This window comes from Heterocephalus glaber, unplaced genomic scaffold (genome assembly GCF_053883595.1).
Source record: "Heterocephalus glaber isolate CG9 unplaced genomic scaffold, H.glaber_assembly_v1.0 deba00001428, whole genome shotgun sequence".
Classification (NCBI taxonomy): domain Eukaryota; kingdom Metazoa; phylum Chordata; class Mammalia; order Rodentia; family Bathyergidae; genus Heterocephalus; species Heterocephalus glaber.
Window position 1 is genome coordinate 8,500,312 of NW_028258293.1, and position 26,030 is coordinate 8,526,341.

Sequence of the window (26,030 nt, forward strand, 5' to 3'; positions counted from 1 at the left end):
AGTGGTCACATGACAGATTCCTCTTCCCTGAGCTTTTGGAAGGAGAAAGTAATTTTTTTTCTTTTTTCAGAAATGAAAAAATCAGCTAACTACCTGTATTTCTGATACTTACGATATGATACCTGTATGTATTTATGATATTCAGAGAAGCACTTACGGTATACTACCCATGATAAAATCTAAACCCTCTGCTAAGAATATACACCACACTCACTTCCACAATATGAAGAGATTCTAAGTAGCATAATTTAGCTTTCCTTATAATTCTCAGGGAAATTAGCTATTTGAAGACTATTTCAGGTTGAAGAATTGGTATAGAGACAGATAACATTTTTAACATTTATCTTTTTAATTCTTGCATCAGCGAGGACAATATTTTGCTGTTTGTCTTGTCCTAGGTATACAAGATATACACAAGCCTGTAACATCATTAGCTACAGTGAATTTACTAGACAGCATAGCAAAGTAGGATTAACTAAAGATATATTTTAATAAGAAAAATGCTTTATAATGATAAGGAGTCGACAATTTGTACAATTCACTTATCAAAATATAAATGTGTATCAGCCCATGTGTGTGGATTACACTAAGTCATTCTAAACACAGCCATGTGCTTAGGAATGTGTGAAATTCATCAGCTATTCTCTAAGGGGTATACCAAAAACTTCCAAAAGTACCTCAGATATTTGGTCAGAGATAAGAGAGAAACTTTAAGGCAATCTTCCAAATGAATGTAAACTTTTCTGAAGCGGCCTTTCCAGGAAAGTATTATTGTGATTAATAGTCTGCACTTACTGATAGTGCTGTTGGATAATTTTAGTAGCACATTATCAAAGTAATCATCATTTTGTAAGAAATAGCTTAAAACTCCTGCAATTATAAAAATGGCTGGGGTGCTTTCGCTCATAGACATACAGCAGGCCCTTTCTGTTGACTTTTCCACAAATCCTAAGTGTTTTCTCCTAGTAACCATTTTGTCTTTAGCATCTACAGCTAGAGTTGTCCTCCTAATACTGTTTGTGTCCTAAATACTATGCTCACATATTGAGAAATAATTTGCCTACGATTTAACTAATTTAAATCTGAGTTGCGAATTTAATAATGTCGTTTCCTACAGAGAAGCATTAAAAATAAATAGTGCTACTGTATTTCAGTATGATGACATTTTTCTGTCACACCTTTTTCCAAAGTGGATTTCAGAGCATGTGAACTAAACTGACTACACTGGAGATGTGGATATAGCCCCTTATCAGAGTCCCCTTGAGGTGACTAATTAATTTCATTTAATCTCCTTCTTAGCCTTATAATTGGCAGAGACCACCAAGTAATTATCTGGATTCATGTCCTTAAGAGTTGGAGATTTGCTTTGGATGGGGGATGTTTTGCCATCCACACGGGAGATCTGCAGCATTCGGCAGGGGTCATGTTTCAACAAATACCCAGCAAAAGTTTCCCATCCTCCTCCCACACGCACCATGACATGTTTGTTGTGCAGCATCTGAAATGAAAGAAGAGGAAAAGTGTTACGTTCTGAGAATCCTTACAGTACTTGGAACCAACCCCTAGTTCTAGTGAAATTAGTGCTGTTCGTCTCAAATCTCTAGCCCCACTGTTTTCCTATGTGGTATTTGGAGATGTTTAGCGTGTAGTTTATGAGAAAAGCCTTTTTATCTCCATGCAAGTGCATGTCAGGTAAACCTCCCCAGAGTCCACCTTTGCCTCTGGGGCCCAGCAGGTCTTTCTCATTGTGTGATTCAGTGGGTTTGGAGGCTTCTCTCTGACATTTCCATTAAAGCTCTCATCACTGCCTCCGGTTCCTGCCTGTTTCCTCAAATTAGTGCTTCATTCTTCCCACCAGGTTATTTCCTTCTCCACCAGGACTTAGAAGACCATGAGGACTATAATGTTAACAGTCATGCCAATATGTGATGCAACAGAATTGAAAATGCACTCAAGGAAACTGCAATCTTCCCCAGGCTTTATCTGTGCCATTCAGGGCAAGGTGCTTTTGGATAGCTAAACATTTATGTTTTCCTTTAGTGTTATGCCTCCTAATTGCTTTAGAATACATTTAAAACAAAACAAACGAAAAAAGAAAACAACTTACCTTTAGACCCAGGAGCCCAAAGCTGTAGATTTAAAGAGTGAGCAATACATGGTTCTTTTTCTCCCACCCACACTTGTATGGATGGGTAGTGGTCATGTAATCTTGGGAGGGAAGGAATTTCGAGTGGGACCTAGGGAAGCATTTCACTGTAGATACTGGAAAATCCCATTGGATTTCTCTCACTCTTTGTCAACCTGGCCTCTGGACTTTGTTGACTCCCATCCAGGGGGTGGTGGCTTGGACTCGTACTACCTTCATTTAACCTTTGAGAATCTGAAGAAACATAGTGACCTTCTTTTTCTGTGCCTATAGCCACAAAATCTTGCATATGTGTTTCTTGTTTTCACAGAATTTAATAAGTGTATTTACAGAATCAAAATAAAAGCTCTGACTCGTGGTTGACATGAGGCAGTTTTTTAAATAAAAAATATTATGTAAACTGTTAAAATATGAACAACAGTGACTGGAACTATTTGACTCAGCAAGAATTAAGCATAACTCTACTGGTTATTCTTAGATTTTTTTTTAAAGAATTTTAGCATAGAAGGAAGCTTAGGAAATACCTTTCAGCTAGAATTCTTTATTTTCGCGTTAGGAGTTGCCCACTGAATAAAATCTCAAAAAGCACAACTGAAATATAAAGCACAGTGGCAGAGTTGGGATTTTGCTTGCAACTCTGTGGGCTCTCCTGGTCTAGCCAGAAGTGCCAAATTCTTCTACAGATGAAGACACTGAGGAGCAGATGTTCAACATGATTTGAGTAGGACTCAGATTTCCTGACTCCAATGTAATGCTTGCCTCATGACAGTTCCTACTAAATCAGTAAAATCCATTAAAGTTATTATAATTTGTTCAATGTATCCTCATATTCAGGAGTACATCCCTGTACTGCAAACATTAGGACTCGGAGAAAAACGACAAAGGCAAGTGGCATATGACCCTTTGCCCACCCTGGACCGGAGGTGGCCTTGCTCCTCACTGAACTTCTTCAAACTCCCACCCCTGCTAACTGTACTTATGTGTTGATTCCGAACATCCTCAGCAGATATAATGGGTTGTGGACAAGCTATTGCAACCAGAAAGAACCACCAGTAAGAGCAGGTTTTAAAGGATTAACTCGGGATGACAGTAACAGAAACAGAAATATCTTTGAACCTGGAATATACTGATCATTTAGCTACACAATCTGTTTGCAGATTTTTTTAATTATTTATTTTGGTACTGTAGATTGTACCTATGGCCTTTGTACTGAGCTATATCTTCAGACGTCTTTATTTTTTATCTTAATTTTTTAATCTTTTTCTTTGAGTCAGGGTCTCACTGTGTAGTTCAGGCTGGTATTGAACTCACTATGTAGGCTAGGCTGCCTCACACTCATGGCCATCCTCCTGACCCAGCCTCCTGAATGCTGGGATCACAGGCATGCGCCACCACACCAGGCTTATTTGCAGATTTTTTTCAATGAGTCTGCTGAACTCCGTTAAGTGGATTCAACATGAAATGGAGTCGTAGTGAATGTGAGTAACACAGGAGTTGCATTTTTCCCATCTTCCTAGGGAAGATATGGACTTTAATCCAATATTTTCCAAACTCTCAATAGCTGATCAGCAGAAAATACCTTTATATCTAAGTTCATTTTTCTACATTGCTAAGTGGAGGCTAATGGACATCATTTTATTCTTGTGAGTAGCTTCAGTCTTCTGAAGTATGGTTTCAGCTTATGAAAGCTGAAGCTTTCATAAGCTTTAGTGAGAAGAGCAGCGAAGGAGGCATATGCATCTCCCCAATCTCTAAGAGCTCTGTTGATGGAATGATTGCTCATGATCGTGGGTAGGGGTGGACAGGGAATGTGTTGGCTTGTCGTTTTCTCCTTTCGAAATCTGAAATGTGGCTTTCCTGTAATTATTTCATTCTTTGTTTCTTGGTTGCATTCTGTAGGCAGTCACTGCAGAGTTGTTTTTCTGCAAAGGCGTATGCTGAACATCTTCCCACTCAAGCTTTTCACGGAAGCAACGCACAGGCAATATAATCACCATACAATTAGGAGAGATTTTTTTCCCCCTTTAGAAAGAGATACAACTTCCTGTAAAACATTTTCATCTGGCCTACTTGAGACACTGCTTCACTGGAGACGTTAAGATTGGGGCCTTGCTAATATAACATTGCTTTCTTCTGAAAGGAGGTTGCTTTCTTCTGAAGGATCCTATGATGTCTCAGGCTTAAAAGTGTGCTTTATTTTTCCAGTTTTCCAAAGGTACTTTTAAGCCCTTTTCCTGATCTTTCTTCTGGATCCACACACAGTTCTGAAATGTGGGTCCTTATAAATTTTTCAGAACTGTGAAATGCTTCTCTGGTGCACTGGAGCCAGCCTTCTGCTCTTTTCCTTTGCTGATCCTAAGCTACGTTACAAACAAAAATACATACATAAATGCATTAACACCTGTCACTAAGCCCTTTCTTGATATAGTCTTTACCAAGGTCCTAATCACCTATAATCCATGTATACATATATTTATGAACAATACTTAAAATAGATCTGCTACATCTTCAAGAACAAATACTGATTCCATATTGAAGAGGCGTAATTACAAAACCTATTACCTTTCTTCATGCCTCAGTCTGGTTATCTTTGAGAGTGGAGAGGGGCTTAGGCTGGTATTATTAGGCAACAGGTCCCAGCATGGGATCAAGATATTAAGGTCATAGAGATTGGTGACCCTAATTATAGATTTAATTCCATAATCTTTTTTTTTTTTTTCACTTTGGGCTCAGTCTCAAAAAAAGTTTAACACCAACTCCATCTCCAGGAGCAAAACTTCTACTGTTTAACCTAAAAGCGAATTAACTTCCTACAAAACAAATAAATCCCTCCTAACTCACTCACCCTCCCTTCCTGTGCTTGCAGAAGGGCTCAGCTGATTTAGAAGGTCTATTTTTTTATGCTTCCTCTAAGAACTCAATCCATTTTAGGGACTTAGAGATTTGTGATCTTAGACCCATTGCCATTACTTAATTCCTGTATTTTATTTTTATTTTGGTCGGTTCTGTGCAGTCTGGTGCTCTATCATTCTCAAACACACTGCCTATCTCCTCTCTATTGGGTCTGCTGCTCACTTCATCTTCATCAAGCTTGCTTTCTCTCTCTTGAGACCTCTACCAGGTAATTTACCCAAATCTACATTTCCCCTTTCTTCACCTTTCTCTTCTCCAAAAGAAGTCCAAGTTCAGTTCCTCCCAGAACATCTTAACCCCCTTTCTATATCCTTCTAGCTATTGTACTTTCGTCTTACATCTGAACTTCTTCAGAGTTAAGTTGATACTCGGTGTTTGTCCTCCTATCTTAATTACTGTGCAACCCACAATGCACATGGCTTCTGTGCTCTTGCTCTTTTCTGGCCCACTGAGAAAAGGAAACTCATGGGTAATTTTAGATGCACCAAATCCAATAGATGCCGCTACTCCTTCTCTGTCTTGATTAATCTGTCAAGCAAGATTTCTGATCATCTTTGACTGTTCCTTCCTTGAAGTCCTCTATCCCTTGACTATCTATGACCAGACTCTTTTTTCTGGATTGTATGCTGCCTAATTCATTGTTCTTCCTCTCCCTTTTTCATAGGTTCCATTTATTCTACCTTTCCAAGTTTTGCTGTTTCAAAGGATTCGGAATGATTCTGAGATTTCTCTATTGCTTTTCTCATTCTAACCTGTCTCTATTTGTGATCCTGTGGTTTTCACTACCATTTATTTTTATCTCTCAACTTACAAGGTTACCCCTTGCCTCTTCCCCAAGCTTCAGAATGCAAAGTCCCCCCTGGGCCACTATCTTCCTAGCAGGGATGGTGGTGCAGGCTCTCTCTCTAACTAGATACCAAGAACATTCATTTACTCCTAAAGGTTTTTCAGGGACTTTGATACCCTTGCTACTATTTAACTCAGCACCTTGTCTTTTCCCCAAGCTCCTGTAAGGGTGTTGCTGCCTCTAGCACTGCCCCCTCTGATTCACTTAGTGAACTGTCTCCAAAAGGATTTCCTAAAATGCAAACTTGACTCCATGTCTTCTGTCTAAATACCTTCATTAGTTATGCCTCTCCTGTAGGCTGAGATTCAAGTTTCTTTCTTTCTTTTTCTTTTTCCTTTCTCTCTCTCTCTCTCTCTCTCTCTCTCTCTCTCTCTCTCTCTCTCTCTCTCTCTCTAGCAGGGATCAAACTTGGGTCCTTGCACTTGCGCAGCGGACAGCGAAACCACTGAGCTAAATCCCCCACCCTCAAGTTTCTTTATTTTATTTTCATATATTATTCGCCAAGCCTGCCAGCCTTGGAAGCCTTACCCTCCGCTCAGGGTCCCAGGAATTTTTTTAGTTCTGTTCTCCCAGGTAGCATATATCTCCTTCCATATTTTTGCATACTAGCTCCTAAATGTGGAATATCATTTCTGCTGTGCTCTCCAGACTTAGCAGGCCACCAACCTTCCCCTAGTCCAAATATCACCTCCACCTAAAATATCTGTCCAGAACCTGTCCTTCACGGATACAGTGTGCTGGGTAGTTCACATTTAAATTCACTGTTCCACGCATCCCACAGCTTTGGAACTGCTGGCTTACCTCTATGTTCCTTTCCATAATCATGTATGAGATCTCTGAGGAGAAGGATAAGGTATTTCTCATCTGGGAAACTCATATGCATAAACTCAGAGTGACGTCAATAATGGAATCATATGTACTCCCTTTCATTTACACTTTCCCAGGCTGTACATACTTTGCCTCACCCATATTATTATCAGTACCACACCCATTTCATAGATAGGAAAACTGATGCCTTTAGAAGTTAAACAACTTGCTCAAGACTATGCAAGAAAAAGTGAGCAGAACTGGGCTGTGAATCCTTTCTTAACAATTCCCACTTATTCTGCAAAGTGCTTAGATTTGAATTTTCATATAGGCTTAGTTACTTACCAGTGCACAGATAAACCATCATTAGTACAGAAAAAGAAGTAGTTTAAGCAGATTACCTGTGCTCATTTAAAATGATTTGTACAGGGGCCGGGGATTTAGCTCAGTGGTTTTGCTGCCTGCTTCGTAAGTGCAAGGGCCAGAGTTCGATCCCCAGTACAAAAAAAAAAAAAATTAAAATAAATGATTTGTAGAGTCATAGCCTAATAAATTCTGAATAAAGTTGAATACCATTTCCAAAAATGATCCTATAGAGGCCCTCATTATTTCATGTGTGGGTGGTAGGTGACAGGATGGTACTTATGCATAGCTTGTATCTGTTGCCGTACACGGGAGCTGGCTTTGACGCTGGTTCTGTGTACTTCTTATTGCTCCTTTACTTTGACCCTGCACAATGTTGAACAATGTCGGATTCTTTTATTACAAAAGGTAGCTTCTCTTTACAACAAGGTCAATGGAGTATTCATTAGTGAGGATTTACGTTGTTTATCACATTTATTCTTAAGTAAAGACTTAAAGTAAGACTTAAACTTACTTAAAGTAAGTTCAGAGTTGCTACAAATGTCCTCCAGCAGTGTGTGCTACCAGGTAGGTTAGGCCTGTTCTACCCTTTACCATTTCCTGCGGTCTGACTCAAGGCTCACAGTGCTTCTGACCACTGCAAAGGGGAGGAGATCCATCACTAACTTAGGCAACTTTCTCAATGGTGAAGGGAACAAAGGAGGAAAAACTAAGATCCAACCTCACCCTCCTTCCCAAAGGCCTTAATGAAATTCTCTAAGCCCACGCCTGAGCTGGGCCAACATTGCAAACGCAGCCCCTTTGGAAGCCTATGATTGACACAGTCTTCACCCAGCCAAGCATCAACATGCCTCAGCTCTGTGTCATTTAAAAAATAATTTCTCTCAGCAATGAGCGAAATATTTTCATTCTTATCAAGGGCATTTTGTGTTATGATTTTGTCCTGTTGCAATACTTAATATTACGTTATCTTAGGAGGCCTCTCCATATGTAACAGTGCAAGTCCTCCCTAGGTCCCACATGCAGTGATATACGAAGGGAACCTACTGTGCGCCACAAATACAATGATAAAAAGAGACAGTTTTGTGGAAATAAAGGAGAAGAAACAATGAGGTGCTTAGCAGTTCTCTCCCTTTCTAAATGCTCAAAAAGACAGGAGGAGATGGCAAAAGGGGCTTGTGGAACCCAGGTTGGAAATCTCATGTCCTCTTATCTCAACCTAGCACACAGCTTTGCAATCAAAGATCGTGTTATTTCCAAAAGCATTGCCGTGAAAATGAACCCAATATTTAATAGTGGGTGAATCACCTACTACATTGATCCTGTGCTTGTTTATAACAGGTCGGAAAAGGGGCCATCTTTGTTTAACTGAGCAGACTATTGTCTGTCGACCTAATTCTTGCTTTCTAGCACCACATTTTTCTCTTATTTTCCTAACCCTCAAATGTAACAGTCTCATCACTAAACAAGTTCTGTAGCCCATTCTAGTATATTTACTCCAAAGGAAAAAATAAGTTGAAAGTAATTAAATTAATTCTTCTATGTACATTCAGAATATAATGGACATTATTTTAGCTTCTATCTTTTTTAAAACTTTTATTCTTTATTAGGACGTGTTTGCAGTACACAATCATTACATTGCTCTTGGAAGTTGGTACATGTGCATGACAGATCTTAATTCCTTTTTCATCTCCTTCCTCTTCCCTCTATCCCCTCTCTTTCTCTCCAACCCCAAATACAAATAAACAGCAAAATAAAAGAAAGATAGGAAGCCATGGGGAGATGGAGCTTTTGTACATGAGAAGGGGACCGAGACACGGAAATTTCTTAAGCTGCAAAGATGATCAATCTACAGCTTCCCATAAATCTTAGGGAGGTCACAGCTGTATCAAGGGATCCAAGGCTGTTAGGATAACAGGATTTCAGAAAGAAGATTTTTTATTCTCTAATCACAGAGCTTGGAAAGGCAGACTGGAATCACCTTCTGTGTAGGTATAAGGAGCCTCAGTAAGAAAAAGAATGTCTTTTTCTCCGTGGGAATACTAATAAGTGTTTAGAAATGGAAACACATCAACTCACTTTTCAGACTCTAATCTTGTGTGAGTGGCTCTGAAAGTCAAGGGCAGCGGCCCGCAGGTCGAGTGCTTGGACCCGGTGTCATTAGACCGGAGGCTGCGGAAACCCTTCAGGGGGTACCTCATCATCTCTCACCCTGCACTAATCCTCCAAGGCTTCCGAAAAGGAAAACCCAATCCTGCTGCTGCCTTCGTTACAGACCTGTGAGTGGTCCCCCGTTGTCTGCAGTTCCTCAGCCATTCGTACCCCAAGCCCACCCGTGGCCCACTACTCATTCTCATCAGCACAGCACATTCCAGTGTGGAGGAGACAGGGTGGGGGGCAGAATCAGCACCCCAGGGTAGGAAGAAGCGAGTATCCTCTGGGAAGTTTTCTAGAAAGCTTGATATCTCCTCTCTTATCCCTGTCCGCCACCCACTGCCCCCAGTTAGTTATAAAAATAACTAATTTAGCAGACAGCACTTTCTGGTCCAGTTACTACTGTCCTGTCCCACATCCTTCTCACTGCATCAGGGTTGCCAGGTGTCACTGTGCAGGCTTCAGTACACTGAGCAGGGCACAGCTCTACTGGGGTCCTCCCTGTCTTTGCCCAGGAGCACTCTCCATGTAATGTTCACAACAGGTATTATGAATGCCTTACATCTCCGGAAAGCTTCACACCTTCCTACACACAAGTAATTGCTCCACAGTTTCCAAATGAATTAAAGTGAATCCTTTTCTTTGAACATTCAACAAATAGTTGAGTGCCAGGTGAAGTTATTCTTCACCCAATTTCATACTCTGGGTCTTACACAGTGCCAGGCACAAAATGCTTATTAAATGCTTTACACATGAATGTTAAGTGAACAGATGCTTATTAAATGAACAACGAAATTACTGCTAACGCCCCATCCCAGTTTAAGTGCCTATTTGAAATCTACCTTCGTCACTCATGGAAAGATAGAAGAAAGGGAAAGGAAAATAATTTGTCATTATTTAGAAACAATTGTGCCCTGAAAAATCAGGTGTGAAAGACAATTCACATTAATCTCTGCTTGAAGAATTTCTGTGAGAGAAAAATCCACTTGGGACCAAAAATGAAGGTCTGACAGAAATCACACAGGTAAGAGGGAAATTGAATGGGATACCAAGAGAGAAATGGACAGAAGGAAAGAGGAAGCGGAAAAGGGGAGAGAAAGGAAAATATAAGGAAATTCAGACTTGTTTTTCATGATCTCCCTTCACAAACCCTCTTTTCAATATAAGTTTTTCAAGACTCACAGTAGTAAAAATTGCTTCATAAAATATTTGCCTTCTTCATGCTTGGGCCGTGCAGGTCCCTCAGTACAACTGTGTCTGCCAGGGAGCCCCACTCCACTGAGCGGACCACAGAGGCTCACATTTCTCCCAGTCTCTTAAGTGCTCTACACTGGAACCTTTCTTTCAAGCGTCAGCTGTGTGTATCCGGACTGCAGGGAGGAGACACCCCACCTAAACTGAGCTCAGCTCAGTCTCCTGGGACTTCATAAGCTTCCTGGCCCCCCTTGCTGCCCAGCTCCCTGAATGTTTTTACAGCCACCGTAACTTGAACAAAAACATTGTTTTTAGAGTGCTGTCATCTGCTCTCCAGAGGAGTGCTAAATTAATTTATAGGACAACAGACTCTGTCATCATCTCATATTATTCTGAAATGGCACATGCTCAAAATTGGACATCTGGGAGAGACAGCACTGTGTAGTAGAGACAGTGTAGGAGAGACAGCAGGTGTTCGGTGGGAGTTTGCCAGGTTGCAGGTTTACGCCAGCATTTTCAAGATGAAGAATGAGGTCACTGGTTAGCAGGGTAAACTGAGGCACTGCTTACCACACACGACATTTGAAAGCTTCTTGGCTGAAGGCGGAGAATTTATCTCCATTTCTTCAGGTGTGTGACATTGTAAATCATTAATCACAGCCCAAATAAACAGGCTTGGAAATTAGCACTTTATTGTCTATAAGCATTTCCACATTCATCTCCTTTTAGCTTCCCAAGAGTCCCTTAGTTTATTACAAGCCTTTCCTTGATAAATCTTCAGAAAGAGGAAAACAATAGTCAGGGAAGAAGCATCTTTTTCTTTCTCCTTTTTTTTTGTTCTCCTTGCCAGAATGCTTAGTTATTGCTCCACTAACTTGTAATATGATCCTAATACATTTATTACATCTCTGCATGTCTCACTGTCTCCTATGCAAAATAATAGCTACAATGATTCTTAACTCCTAGATTCATTGCGACAAAGATGTTATTCTATGTAAGCATGTAACAATGCCTGCAACATGAAGCATACTCAACAATAGCTTGATATTATTAATTCCTAAGTAATAATACTGCTGCGATGCTGCTGCTCCTGATTATAATAGGGTCCTTACAGATTTTATCTCACTCACTCTTTAGTTCAACTCTAAGTGGTCTGCATTACTGTTCACATTTATGTACAAGAAAATAGTGAGGCAGAGAAGTTCAGTAAAGTCCCAAGATTACACAGGTAGGAAGAAACAAAGTTTCAGTGTGAGCCAGGGTCTCTCAGAATTCAAAGACAACACCTGTCACCATTCAAAGGCTGTGCACTTTGGCCTGGTTTTATATTTCTCAGGGTCGTAGCCAGGCTCTTCAGGGCCAACATCTCTTTTCTTTAAGAAGACATGCTGCCATTTTGTGCTGTTCAGGCTGATGGTCACATCGCCCTGAATGTACCGCAAACTAGAACAAAGAAGGTGCTTTATCACAACCTGCGAGCAGCTTATGTGAGTCAGAACCTCACTGTTTCACACATATAAAGATGTAGAAAAGAGGTGCCCAGAGTGCTTTGCCACCTTGCAAAATGAAGCTATAAGACACCAGCATCCTGAAAAGTACTTCCTCTTATTTCATTTCAGTTTCCTGTCACAACCACATAGCAGTTTAGCCTGTGGTGATATTGGTTCCCTATCGTCTAGTGGGTGACTCAAGGACATGGCGAGTCATTTCCCCAACGTGAAGAGGCCCTTGAGTCAGAAATGTTCTGACCATTGGCACTAGAGAGAAAATAACTCCTAGTCTACCGCTGTCACTTCCTTCTGGGAGGAAAAGGTAACTCCTGAGGCTCACAGGGGGACAAACGACTCTAGTACCTTCTTCTGGGCTCAAACTTGAGAAGAGCGGCCAACAGAGGATGGGTAAGGATAGGCAAAAAATTACATTTGTATCTGCTTAAAAATATGTGCAGCAGCTCTTGATGCTCTCCATCACCGGTTCTGCAAGCTCTCCATGGCCCCAGCTCTGCACCAAATGGCATTTAGAAGTTTCAGCTACAATCTAATCACCAGTGTATGGCACCATTTCGGAGGGGGGAAGAGAAGTCATAATCAATATTTTATGAAACAGTCTGCATAGTGAAGGCAGCAGGGTGGAAGGCTCCAGTGCTCGGAGGGGAATGCCTGTCTAGAAGCAGGATTTATAGTTGATCCACACCAGAGTGAACCCAGAATTCATCTGCAGCAAAGATATCAAATCTATTCAAGAAAGAGCTGGGTTTCAAGGCAAAACAGAGTCTGTAATCCAGATATTTTAAATAACTATTACTGTGCCAATGATGTTAATGTAGCATTAGTATATTTCTAGATTCACTGAAAGTGAAAATTTAAATATTTCTAAAAGCCCTTTGCTTTTTAAACTGGAAAAATATTTGAAAACATGAGTCTCCTTCCTTCCAAAGCCTCAATCAAATGAAAAGTAATAAATAAAATATTATAAAGCCACAGAACCAAGGAAAACAGGAGACGGAAATGACAGACAAAAAAGATCTGAAAACGTGTTTTTAGAAGACAGAAAATAAATGAGCTGAAACTAAAGGTGAGAGAGGAGGAGGAGCTGAAAGTCTGAAATGAAAACTGTCCAAAATAAGCCAGCCACATCAAGCCTGTAAACCATAGAAAAGCGCGGTGTAAGAGCCACAGATAAGCCCATTAGATGAGGAAAAAACTGTAGCTGCAAAGAAGGAGAAGAGGATAAAAATCAGCGTGAGGGTTATTTAGCTGCTCAGAATCACTGTCCCCTGTCTGCCCCACAGCCCGCAGCAGATTTCCTCGGTCGGTGATGGTCTATTCCACCAGTGAATACATCATCACCACTGGAAGCCGAGGAGGTTTCAACTCTGTAGAAACAGAATCAGAGATTTTTCAGACTGGGAGGTTACTTGGACAAAAAATGAAAAGATGCAAGACAGAAGATAAAGCTAGCACATACAATGATCATTGAAGAACGCAGATGAGAGTTCACATGGGAAAGAACTCCTCACGTGAAAGTCTTTCTCAGTGAGAAGTTAGAAGAAAAATGCCTTCGGGTTCCAGTCTGCCCCTCCTTCCCCCCAGCTCCCTCCTTAGGGAACAGCTCCTGCATCTTCCCTGGATTGCCATGATAACTTTCCAATTAGTCTTCAGGCTTCTGTCCTTGGCCCTCAGTATATGCTCAGCAAAGCGACTGGAGGGGTCTCGTGAAAACAGGCCCTCACGGCATTCCTCTGTCGGAGCCTGGCCTCCCCGGTCCCTGGGAGTAAACCACATGGTGTGGGGTGGCCTTACCTCCCCGGTCCGGGGTGTCTCCTACCATGCCCTTCAGGTACACTGATGGTCACATCGGGCTCCGTGCTCTTTCTCAAGCACTCAGGGCAGTCCGTGTGTGCTGTGCCTTCTTTTGGGAAACATTTCCTCCGGACAGTTGCAGCCCTAACTCCTTACTTCTTCCTGCCCTTGTTAGGGTTTCATCTTCTCAGTGAGGCTTACTTCAGCCACTCTTAAAAGCGGACTCCCTCCTGGCACTCCCTGTGTGCCTTACCAGCTCCCACCTCTCCTTCCCCACCCCACCGTGGCATGTGTCACTTTCTAACGGGCTTTTTATTTGCATGTTATATGTATTCTTATTTATGTAGTCTATGCATAAGTAGGATTGCCAGATTTCACATGTGTACATGTGGGATATCCAGTTAAATTTGAAATTCATATAAAAACATGCACTTTATTAGTCTAAGTATGTACTTTGCAATATTTAGAATGTATACATGCTTAAAAGTATCTGGTGCTTATCTTAAATTAAAATGTAACCTAGAACTCCATATTTTATCTGAAGACCTACACACACACACACACACAAATGAGAGTCGAGGATCGTCTAGTTTATTCCTGATGTGTCCTTCATTCCTAAAATGTTCATTGCTTCATTACAGATGCTGATTATTCATTCTGGACGATAGCACCTTTTCTTTCAATGAGTTCTATAAAGCAAGAGCATGGTCCAGGGCAGACTGTCATCCAGGAAATCAAGGATTCCCTGGAAGAACAATTTGGGCAGTATCCAGCGAGACACAGAAGAGAGCGGAAGCACAAAGGGGCCCAAAATGAAACCAGTGCCTTAACCAGTGTGCCTGCCTGTGACGGTGGCACAGACGCTGCCGTGATCAAGGAGGCCTGGAAAGGGCTGCTGGGGACTACTCAGGCCATATTTAGAACAACAAAATGGGACCCTGCCGATCAGGGAGAACAAGTTGCTTCAGAAAGCAAAGGTAATGGTGGTGCCTTACAGAATCTTTGCGAGGAACACACTGAAGACTGAATGGTGATCTGACCGACGGGACGTGGGACGGGACAGGTGGTTCTGAGGTAACGGGAGGAAGAGGCACATGCAGGTGTGGTAGGGTGAAGGGGAGACCTGGGGAGGAGATCACCACCTTCCTATTCCGCTACCCTGGGTTTATGATTATCTCATAGAAAATGCCTAAACCCTAAGAACTAAGGTAGAGCCATATAATTGTACGTAGGGACAAATAACGGAAGAAGCAGCAGTGACAGGCAAAACTCGCTGCCTCTGACTGAAGTCAGGAGAAAGCCGTGCAGGTGAGGAGGGGTGGGGGCGCTTTGCTATTCGCGTCTGAGTCTTATAGAATCATTTGTTAAATGCATGCGTATATTTTTATACTTAAATTCAGCGGAACATGTCCAGCTTTGTGACTTAAGAAAACAAGAGTAAAAGGGGAGAAATAGGTTTGCAAAACACCTACATGGGGAAAAAGAGTTTTCACTACGAAAACGGTTTCATTACCTTGAAAACCTTATTCTTCTATCAGCAAGTGGCTGGCAGGCTCGCAGATGCTTCGTTTTATGAAGATGCAATTTTGCCCGAAATCATTACAAGATCAATGATGAGATTTCTCCCCTTAACGCACTTCAGGAGTGGCAGATAATGGAGCATATTCAGACCTTAGGCACAGTGCAGTCACCTCATTCCATTCATTCCCTAACAGTTTACTAGTGACTTATGGTTATAAAATCCTTTCCTACACCACTTCATTTTAAAATTATTTTCCTGTTCCACATACTCGAATTTTTCTGGCCACCAAACAAAAATCATAATATCCTCAGACAAACCCCTGATATGAACTTTGCCGTTCACAGCCTTGCTGTTTGTCTTGTTTGGGCTTGTTTCAGCCTTCACTTTTCCCTAAGATGCACCACAATCTGCAATAATCATAAACTTCAGCATTTTGGGAAAAGTTTCCTGTTCTCCCGATTTCTCTCCACTCTTTCCGTAGCTTGGCCACTGTGTTCTCCGTAACCCTAACCACCGCAAACAGCTTTTCAGATACACAAAGGCAGAGTCTCCTGCATCTTGGAACTCTGTTTCTCAGCCACCTTAAGCCCAGATTGGTGACTTATTTCAAGGATGGAACGATTAGATGATTTTCCTGTGATTTAAATAGTTTATAAACATAGAAGAAAATTATAAACTAATCTCATGCACTAATACGTTTATAAAAATCACTTCTGCGTGCATATTTGGTCTTTTTGTTTGTTTGTTGTTTTAAGGCAGGGTCTGCCTTTGCAGCTCAGGCTGGTCCTGAACTCACTCTGTAGCCCAGGCTGGCCTTGACTTCATGGTGACCCTCCTGCCTCAGCCTCCCAAGTGCTGGGATCACAGGCCTGTGCCACCACGCCTGGCTCCTATTTGGTCTTATAATCATTTGCCTAAAATTTCTGCTCCATCTTTTACATAGTTTGACCTATTTTGAATCAAAAATATTTACTGAATATTCAATCTCACAGCTCCTTTTGCAATGTGAGGAGGTGACTTCCAGATTGTTAGAACTTTTCACAGCAAGGGCCAGAGAGTTGAAGACCCCATCTCCCTCTATGCCTGCTCACTTTTCCTCCAGGCTCGGCCTCATGCTGGCCTACAAATGAGCCTACTGTTTTCTGGGCCACAGGGAGGGTGACACAAACTCTGTTTATAAAAGCCACATGTAGCTAATGCCCTGGGAAAGTGTCTCCAGAAACTGCTTGTTGAAATTTACCCTGTTTTCAGACAAACTCCCAAAGCTCTCCTGTTGACTTTCTTAGTTCTGAAATTTATTTTCACCTTCAAAAACTATATAACTCCTTTCCTTCCAAATTGTACTCTAAAATTTCACCAGCTAGCTTTTATTTCTGTATTTCCATAATTTTATACCTCTGTCCTCTCTTTTCTATACTTTTCCATAGTTTTCTAAAGTCTTTATGTGTGTGTGTTGGCATGTGTGCACATAGGTACAGGAATGTTACATACAAACATGTAGCTAGATAAATAATTTATATATCTTGCTCATCTGATATAAACATACAACATTCATCCTCATTTCTTGATTTTTTTTTCCTTCAACTACTGTTAAAGGAAGTGGTCTTCTTTTAATTTGTCTAGACTGTGGGCACCACACTGGACTACTTTCTGCTTGTTTGTTTACTTCTCTGAAATGACAGCATTTTCTTAATGAGAATATCCACAGTACAAATCCTCAGACGTGTGGTTCCACTGGCCACTTCCTTTTCTTTTCCCAACAAACCATTGCATGCAATATGTTCCTCTTTGTGCAAATATCCTCACATATTCCAGGGACCCCCTTGCATATCTGTATCTGTATCGGTGAGAAGGTATAGATTTTCTGATAAATATCTACTTGTGTCCCTTCATTTTAAGCTGACTTGTGAGGCTGGACGAGCAGCAGAATTCACTCGCCATTGACAAGTCTAAACTATGTTTCCTAATTCTTTACATCCAATTCAATTAAACTTCCAGTCATGTGCCTGTCTACTTAATGGGCTCATGTATAGATCCATCTCTGCCTTGGTGACAGAAATGTCACCACTGTTGCCCCTCTGAAGCATCCCTTATCTGCCTTACAGGTCTAGGGAGGCAAAGCTGCTGATCCTGCAACTTACTCCGGTTCTCATCCTTCCTTCTATTTCCTTAAATGTCCCCTGTTCCCTGGTACAGCATCTTTTGAGGCCATCCAAAGCCCTTCTCTGCCATTTTGTGATTCATAACCCCTGGTGTCTACATATATAGCAAAATTAAAATAAAATTTTTGTAATTAATGTTAAAGTCAAATTAGAGGTTTCCAAATCTAAGATCCCTACTTCCACCCTTGTTCATTCTACGATTCATCTATAATATAAAATTGAAATGGCTCTTCCCTCATTGACCCTAATCATTAGCTCCTAAAAGTCATTGTCAAAACTAGAATTGTCAGCCTTGAAGACCTCAGAGCTGAGATCAGCCAGCTGAACTGAGCCATTTGTCCACACCAGCCCAGGTCCGATCTTTAAGTATGACATCACCATTACAGCTTGCTGCTCTTTCTTGCCTAGGTTTCATTTAAAGAATGCTCCCTCCCCTTGGTATCTTTTCTACCTCTTTACACAGTTTCACAAGGAACTCTATTGTAAAATCTTCCCGCATCCTCACTATTTATCCAGTCTCAGATGTCAAACCCACCACCCTTTCTCCTCTGTTTCTCTCACTCCCTATGAGGTCTTCAAGAAGGGGATTTAATTTCTCCTGATCCCTGTTCTTTTCATCTTGAGTCTGATTGATCTCTGATAGTAGCTATTTCGGTTAGAGTTTCTTCAACTTTGCAGGGGGTTTATTGTTATCTGTGCTCTCAATGCTATTTTTATTCCCTTTCTGAAGTTCATTTTATAGGTTGCTTTATTTCCAGTTTTCTTCAATATTCTGAAGCAAAAACATGTCTTCCCTACACATGGCATTTTAAACTTCTCTGTACTATAAAGCATTTTTAACCATTTTCCACACACCTTTGTCAGATTTGTTCTGGTCAAGGTTTGCAAAGCATGTTAAGAAAGCATATCGGCCTAGTTTTGAGATTTGTAAAACGGTCTTATGAAAAGGTTTTCTGAAAGAAATGATCTAAGTCAAAAAGAAAAGTAGAGTTTTGTTAGATAAATAAGTAGAAAGGTATCTCAGGATAAAGGAAAGGTATCTGCAGCTGGACAGCAATGTAAAGCATCCAGGTCTCTATGTAATGCTGAACAGTTTGCCATTCACATAGCTAGGATGTGAGAGCAGTGGGGAGACTATCAGGAGATCGAGTTCTTGGAGACGCCATGTATAAAAGGACCTCTCTTTATGCACCTGGATGAGGGTCATGACTAGCGTTTTGTTATACAGAGTCCTTGAGTAGACCATAGAGAAGTCAAGGTTTGAAGCAAGAGAGATCAGGTCAACAGCTTTTATAGGAGCTACGAATGATGGGTGACAGGCTGAGACTTGAGGAAAGTGAGCTTTTTTCTGCACCCTCACCTTCAAGAATCTGTGTATGTAAGTCCTCTATTCAGTCTTCCAGCCTCTCATTGGCCTTGCAAGAAACAACATAAAACTTTGAGCATTATATTTCAACTCCTCATCTTAAAATTTCCTTTGGACCAAGTTTTTAGGACCCCAACATTTGAAATAGTTTGTTCTTGGGATGAGCTAGAAAAAAGATCTCAGGCAGGAATACAGGAAGGTTTGGGGAATGCCTCAGAACAGGTGGCTTTGAACGAGGGAAGGGCTAACTGGGCTGAAAACAAGATGGATCAGCTGAAAAACCAGTGCAGGATAAGGAGTAACCAAGTCCAGTACAATTTAATTTCTATGAAATCAGTTCCACAATTTCCTTCTCATCATGTATTATCAGATCATTGTTCTCTTTCCTGAATAAAAAAAAAATAGCTTCTGCCAATTGTTCTGCCTGTGCATAGTAGGCTGAACTAAACTTTTACTGGAAAATCTCTGATACACACATCCTACATTCTTTAAAACATGACTGAACATAATTTTTTCTTTCTTCTCCATTTATATCTACCTTATGCAAGCATCAGGCACACTATATTACTTATTATTTCCTGAATTCTGTAATTAAAAAAATAGAATATGTTCTTCCTGATGACATACAGGAAGTGATTCAAAACCTACTCATTTCATAGCTATTTCATAGTTTTCATACCCTCAATATCCAAATCAGAGCCCATTTGACCTTCCTTTGAATCATTCTCTTGTAATTTTCAGAAAATTTTCTATAATTGTTTTGCTTCTTAAAAGAAGGATCAAGAGAGAGAAAAAATAATTCATTGTAAGCAAGGAGTTTTACATACTATCTTATTCTCCATAAGGCCAGCCTGAGATTCTCTGTACTCTATTTATCCTTTCAAAGATATTTACTAATCTAACAAATAATATGCGGGACACTGCCGTATCAGTTCTGCCCAAAGCACGCTGTGAGGAGTGCAGGCTGTGCAGAGCTGAAGCCTATATGCCCAAATCAGAGTAACTCCCACCCAAATTCCATTCCCACAACGAAAATCTTCTTAACTACAAGGATAATGTTCTAATTACAACTGTATGTTTTGTCTATTTGGTTCCTAATTGGAGAATGCTTTGTCTTTTTCCTTTACAAGCCTTGCCTCCATTAGTTTCCATAAAAACTGCATGATTGAGCACCCTTACATGTAGACCCACCCTCTCATGGAGCTCACCTTTTCCCTGATTGATTACTAGTAAAATTCAGTGGCTTGTACCAACCAACGCCTTTACTGCATGACCAGCATTGGTCATCCTGGCTTCCCGATTTCTCTGTCTCTTTTAGTTCTGCCTTTTAGGGTTTCTTTCCCCCTCAGGCTTGAGTGGTACACTGAGCAGGAGATTGGAGCCTACTGCAGAGGTTTCCACTAATGTTCCAGGGGTTCCCAGCAATAACATATTAACCACTGGTTATATTATATAGAGTAAATCTAACATTTTTCTGTCTTCAGGAAGCTTAAAAATCTCTTAAGTAAATAGATCTTGAACACATAAATCCAACTATAATGAATATCAGTAAGAACAAGTCCAGTCAGGATAAGGGGATACAAACATAATCATTTGTGTGTCATCACCCAATGTAAAGTCACAGACTCAGTGACCATTGTCAATCTCCTTCTCCCTTTTTTGCCTCTGATCTAGAGCTAGGGAATTCAAAAAAACCTACGTTCTCAGCTCTCTTTGGAGCTCCGTGGCCAAATGAGTGTACTGGCCAACTACTTGCAAAATGTCTGAAAGGAAACCATGACTGGAACTTCTCCCTTCCATCCTCTTCCTACCTGAAACTCAGATAGGATGACTCCAGCTTGCAGCAGCTACCATCTGACCACGAAGGGAGAAAGGTGAACATGAAACTTCCACAGTAGGAGATCCAGAGTGGAAGACAGAAGGATCCTTTGTCTTTGTTGGGATGACTGTGTCCGTGAACCAAATGCAGCAGTGACAATCTGAATTTCATGGCACTGTGACGTTTAAGCCACTGTCAACCCAGTTTCTGTCACATGCAACGTAAAAGGGTCCTCAGGAAAAACGACAGTGTAGTGAAGTCCAAGAAGACTGCCTAGAAGGTGATCCTTCTGTGAGAAAGCTTTAAAAATGTGTATCTGTCAATCTGGCAAAGCAAGTTGGGGGGGGCAGCAGGTGGGGAAGCGTATTCCAGCCATGGGGGCTGAGTGCTATGAAGCACTCTTGATTCACTGTCTGTGCTACCCGGGCGTGGATGGTGACAATGGTGAAGGAAAACCAAGGGGATGAGGTCATCAGAGGAGCTTGGAAGGCTAGGCAGGAGCTCCACAGAGCCATGGAAGGATTTGGTCCTCAAATTCTAGGCAAGACCTTTGAAGAACCTGAGGATAACAGGTTTATATTTCCTTTTCGTTCGTTCTGGCTGTGCGGTGGTGACTGAACAGACAGGAGAGTAGACGCAGTGGACCATTCTAGAGGCCATTTCAGGCGTCCACGCCAGAGAGGTTTCACAAGGCGGGTATATGTGCTAGGATATTTCTTACAGTATTTCACTGACTTCATTCTCATCTCCCTGCCCGACAGATGCATGTGTTCATCTTCCCCGAATGCACCACTGATTTACAGGGAGAGACTAACACCATCTCTGGTGTGATGTGGAATTGGAAGCATAGGGATGGTGTGCCTAACCCATCTAGCAGGGGGAAAATTGAGACACAGAAGGAAAAGTGGTTTAGCAAATATTTTGTCATTTTAGAGTAACTTTCAGGATGGGATCTGAAAACCATGTCTATATATAATATGAAATTAGAAAAGTATTTTGGCACTATTAATGTGTGATAATGAATCTTCACCCTAAAGGTTTCATTTTATAGCTCAGTTAGCATTTATAGGCAAAATATTTCTTTCCTGGCAATCAATTTCAAAGAATGAATAAAGTGGTACAGATACCAGTTGCGATCAAAATATATGGTCAATGTTTAAATTAAAAACTCAGAGTAAAAGACATATTGCCATTCGTCTCGCCCAAAACACTTCAAACACACTTGTCCCATCATGCTTGCCACTGTCTGAAGCACTTCTGGACGTCCTCTTTCGTAAGTGTCTTTCTAAGAGGTAATAAGACACACAGTGAATGTTGCTGTGCAGTGCATCTACTGAGAGGGAAACTACTAAAAACATTACAGTGTATCCCATCCAGCTCATTCACTGGATCTGGCACTGTTTTCCAGCTCTTCTCCAAAATAAAAATGGCCATAAAGAGTAAACATATCTAATCATTTCAGGACATTGAGATAACGACAGCAGTACAACAAAAGACATTCAGGAAAGATGGCTTCTTGAATTCAGAAAATGACAAGAACAATGAGGTTAGTGTGCTCAAAGCAAGCATGAGTGTCTTGAGGGGGGACTAATGGCAATATAACCTTTTGATCACACCTTGCACATGCATTTTATTATTTTTTGATTTGTTCTGTTGTGTTTGAGACCTCTCACTTTTAGGTTCAGACTGCCCTCACTCTACAGCCCAGGCTGGCCTCAAACTCTTGGTGACCCTCCTCCCTCAGCCTCCCTAGCTTGTATGTGGGTTTTAAATCTAGGACCCAGAATACTGCCAGGAACATGAACCTTTTCTACTCTAGCTGATTATCAAGTAACAGTTGATTCCCTCAAAGCATCTCTACCAAGTTAATGTCAATACCAATAAAAGTGCTGGTTACATAGCACAGAGTGAGGCTCCTGGCTTCAATCCACAGTACCTCAGTGGGAGAAAAACAACCCACAGGTGTGGGCAAGGCTGGGATGCTCTGAAAACACTAACACACAAAGGCTTCAAATCCCCAGTGAGAACATTTCTCTTCAACATGTCCATAGCACCGAGTTTACGAAGCCCTATTCTGTGTATGACTAGTCATATGAAGAAGCCAACTTACAGTAAATGGGAAAATTCCATGTTTCAATCATTTACTCAATTTCAACTATAATCCCTTATTTCTCTTATTTCCTGGTTCCCTTTTTTGTGTCACATTTGCTATCAGATTATGGCTCAGAATAATACTTTCCATTGGAATGAAGACAACGCGGAGGAGGTATGTCGCCCATGCCCTCTGTGGAACGCTGAGATGCAGGCTTGAGGACACTTGGTCGTCCTTATTGCAGAGACGACTGGTATTTTAAAGAAAGATGAGCCTCGTGCCCAGCAAGAAGCCAGCGAACCATTCCCCTGGAGACTGTCAGCTAGGAAATGTGACGCTCTCTCAAAGGTCATGGTCCGTCTTTTGGAAATGAGAAGGGGACCAAGAGGTGCAGGGAAGGAGGAGAGGGAGGGACCCGGAAGTAAAAAGAATTAAGATTTGTTATGTACGTGAGCTAACTGACCATGGTGAATGTAATCGTTACGTACTGCAATCATGAACTTATAAAAAATTTTTAAAGGTAATGGGAATGAATACAGTCCCACATCTAGATCCCAACGTTATTTAGCATTGGTTTCAAAAGGACTACCAAGATACCAAGGTGTTTTCCACCATTGCCTGTGTGTTGATGAAAGACAAGATTGCAGCTATCATAGGTAGACACGAGGTGGCAGCAGCACACAAGTGCGTGGGTTTGTCCCTGACAAAAATGTAGGGTTGCATTGTTCAAATTATATCTGAACAAAAGGAGTAAACATCTTTTCCCAGAGCATTTCTTATCAGCATCTCCTATTTATTTTACCAAGCTCAAAACCATAAAGTTGCTTTTGTTTCCAGAATAAATCTACTTTTCACGCATGAAACATCTGTGTGAATATAACAAATGTATGCATGGATATATACATACACACACTATGTAGTAACTAAGTATATGTACATACATTGCATTTTGTTGTGCATAGCTGCATGTGTTATGTACACAAAGGCTTTCTTTTATAAGTTCTCAAAGATTAAACCCCAGATTCTGGAGGAGGTCAGGAATATGGTGTTTGGTACAGATGGAGATAGTTCACAACTTAGCAAAATTGACAGTGCTCCACCCATCGTATCTGATGCTTTTGTGATCAAATCTGTGACTCCCATGACCACGCAAGAGACTATTTTCTCAATTGCTATGAAGAGTATTGGTTGCCACACAAGGCCAGCATTCATAGAAGATAGTGACAGATACAGATAAATTATTTCTGTTCTCATTATTTTAGAACTTTATATTTCTTTAGAACCTCAACAAAGCTTCCGGGATATTTTTAGATGTGATTTATTATTAACATTAATCCTATTACTACTACAAATTATTATTAATTACTGCTATTATATTTAATATTACCAAACACTGAACCTTGAATATAATGGACAAGGGATAATTTCTTGCTCTGTGACTAAGTGAATAAATGCTTTTTTTTAATCAACAAATAGATGAACAGAGACAGGGTACAGTGTTAAGTAATGAGATACATAGCTAATCTTAGAGATTAATCTTCGAAACCAACTTCAAGGCATTCTTTATAATTTCCACTGGTATCTCTATGGGTCAGCTTGTTTAAAGTAAGATAGATGGCATCAGTTCAGATAACGTTCATTTTTACAGATATTTAAGTCCTCTGATGCAAATGCGAATCTACTTTCAGAAATGAAAATCTGGAGTGGTTTGTGATTATTTTCACAGACCTATGAGGTATTGTTAAAAACATTTTAACAATACCTCATTCAAGGGTGGGCTCGCTCAGATACGGAATTGCCATTTCCTCCACGAAAGTAAAGCCAGTAGTGATTAGTAATTGTATGGTTGTTCACTTTCCTACGGATCCATCGTCCTGAAGAAGGGAACTAGGAAGATGTTCTAGCAACCTTCTGTGTGAAGGTAGCATATCCTTCATTACTTTAAACAGCAGACTGCAAAACAAAACAAAACAAAACAAAAACAAACCAACCAAGTACTGCAGGGGTACAGAAGTGAAGGTGGAGACGCACGTAGCAAGGGCATCTGAAGAAGTTCTCAATCATAGCGATTGTCCAGGCACAGCTGTGGGGACGACTGGGCATTCCCAGGTTTCCAAGACACCTGCAAGGTCCTCTTGTCAACACGTACACCGTTCTGCTCTGCATATCATCTTGTCCCTGAATTTTAAACAGCCGTGACTCAGTGCCATCTGGCACTTGCTGGGCCAGGGCTCTGTACAGTAGGACTGACTCAAGGGTAAGGCAAGCAGCTCCCACTGAAGCAGTGTGTCAGGAGTGAATCAGACAGGCTAGGCAAGAGTGTGAGGACAGAGCATCCTTTCGCCCAGGATGAACAGAAAAAGAGGAGGTGGCAGGCCACCAAATGCTTGCTGCTGTTGGCCTTCTTTTGCTGAGCAGCCTATGAGGATGCGCTTTCTCAGGGGTGTGGGGTTTTGCTGTTGTTGTTTTATTTATTTTTCCTTTTCCCTTGGCAAAGATGTGACATCCCGGTCTGTGACCTCAGAGCAGGCTGGGACGAGATGACAAACATCCCAGCTCTCGAAGGCTGAACCAGCTGTTCTTGGCATTTGGATTCAGCAGAGAGGCAGCATCTAGAGTGTGACGATGAGCTTTGCGGTTTTCTCTATTCTGTTCTCCATTTTTGTCCTTCACACGTGAGAATGCTTGCTTGCTTGCTTCCTTTCTTTCTTCCTTCCTTTCTTTCTTCCTTTCTTCCTTTCTTCCTTTCTTCCTGGTCTCTGGTCTCCTGGGGTCTTTGTGGCCATTACAGAAGATACAGAGGATTGCAGATGAATCTCCATCCTGACCTCAGGCTTCACAGTTAGAAGCAACAGCGAGAAGGAAGAGTGACAGGAGACATCTCAGACACGACAGTCACCTGCCTCACACAGGAGGAGAAGTACAAGGTGGATGAAAGATGTGGACCACTGGTGAAGCCACATTTGAAGGACTGTGTCTGCTTTGAAGCCCACAGGGAGGGGGATGCAACACTGGAGCACACACTGGGCCAGTGGCCCGGATGGTGAGGAGTGCAGCAAAGTAACTGTGGGGAAGGGCAGAGTGAACTCCCTAGAGCGATGGGCTGCTACTTACAGTGTAAACCATTTGTATAATATGCTTGGTTCTTCATATACACTGACCTGGAAGAGAACTACTTCTGTATCCATTTCCTAGGTAACAAAACATGAGCACCCAGAAAATCAAGGACAAGACTTGCCAGGAAGCCCTGGGTATAGCTGAGCTGGGGTGCTGGCATGAGGAAAACAAAGTCTCTCAAGTACCATAGACATTGCTGCTGCAAAGCTGTCCTCTTTTTTTTCCA

The 26,030-nt window shown here is 41.3% G+C and overlaps 2 protein-coding genes across 11 annotated transcripts in view; one reads left to right on the forward strand and one right to left on the reverse strand.

The window, feature by feature from the left end:
- The window catches only part of Svip (small VCP interacting protein), a 35,278-nt gene extending 9,818 nt beyond the window's left edge, over nucleotides 1-25,460 (forward strand). The window contains exon 4 of the mRNA XM_021263935.2: nucleotides 14,368-25,460. Coding sequence (XP_021119594.1) covers nucleotides 14,368-14,394 — 27 coding nt within the window. The 3' untranslated portion in view covers nucleotides 14,395-25,460. The remainder of the gene's footprint in view (nucleotides 1-14,367) is intronic.
- Nucleotides 329-26,030, reverse strand: part of Gas2 (growth arrest specific 2) — a 130,984-nt gene continuing 105,282 nt past the window's right edge. For 9 of the 10 annotated variants that reach the window (XM_021263934.2, XM_004851567.4, XM_087211530.1 and 6 more), the window contains one exon: nucleotides 329-1,498. In XM_021263934.2, the coding sequence (XP_021119593.1) occupies nucleotides 1,280-1,498 (219 nt within the window). In that variant the 3' untranslated portion in view covers nucleotides 329-1,279. Of the gene's footprint in view, nucleotides 4,507-26,030 lie in introns of all 10 variants that reach the window. The other variant, XM_087211533.1, reaches the window with a different exon arrangement.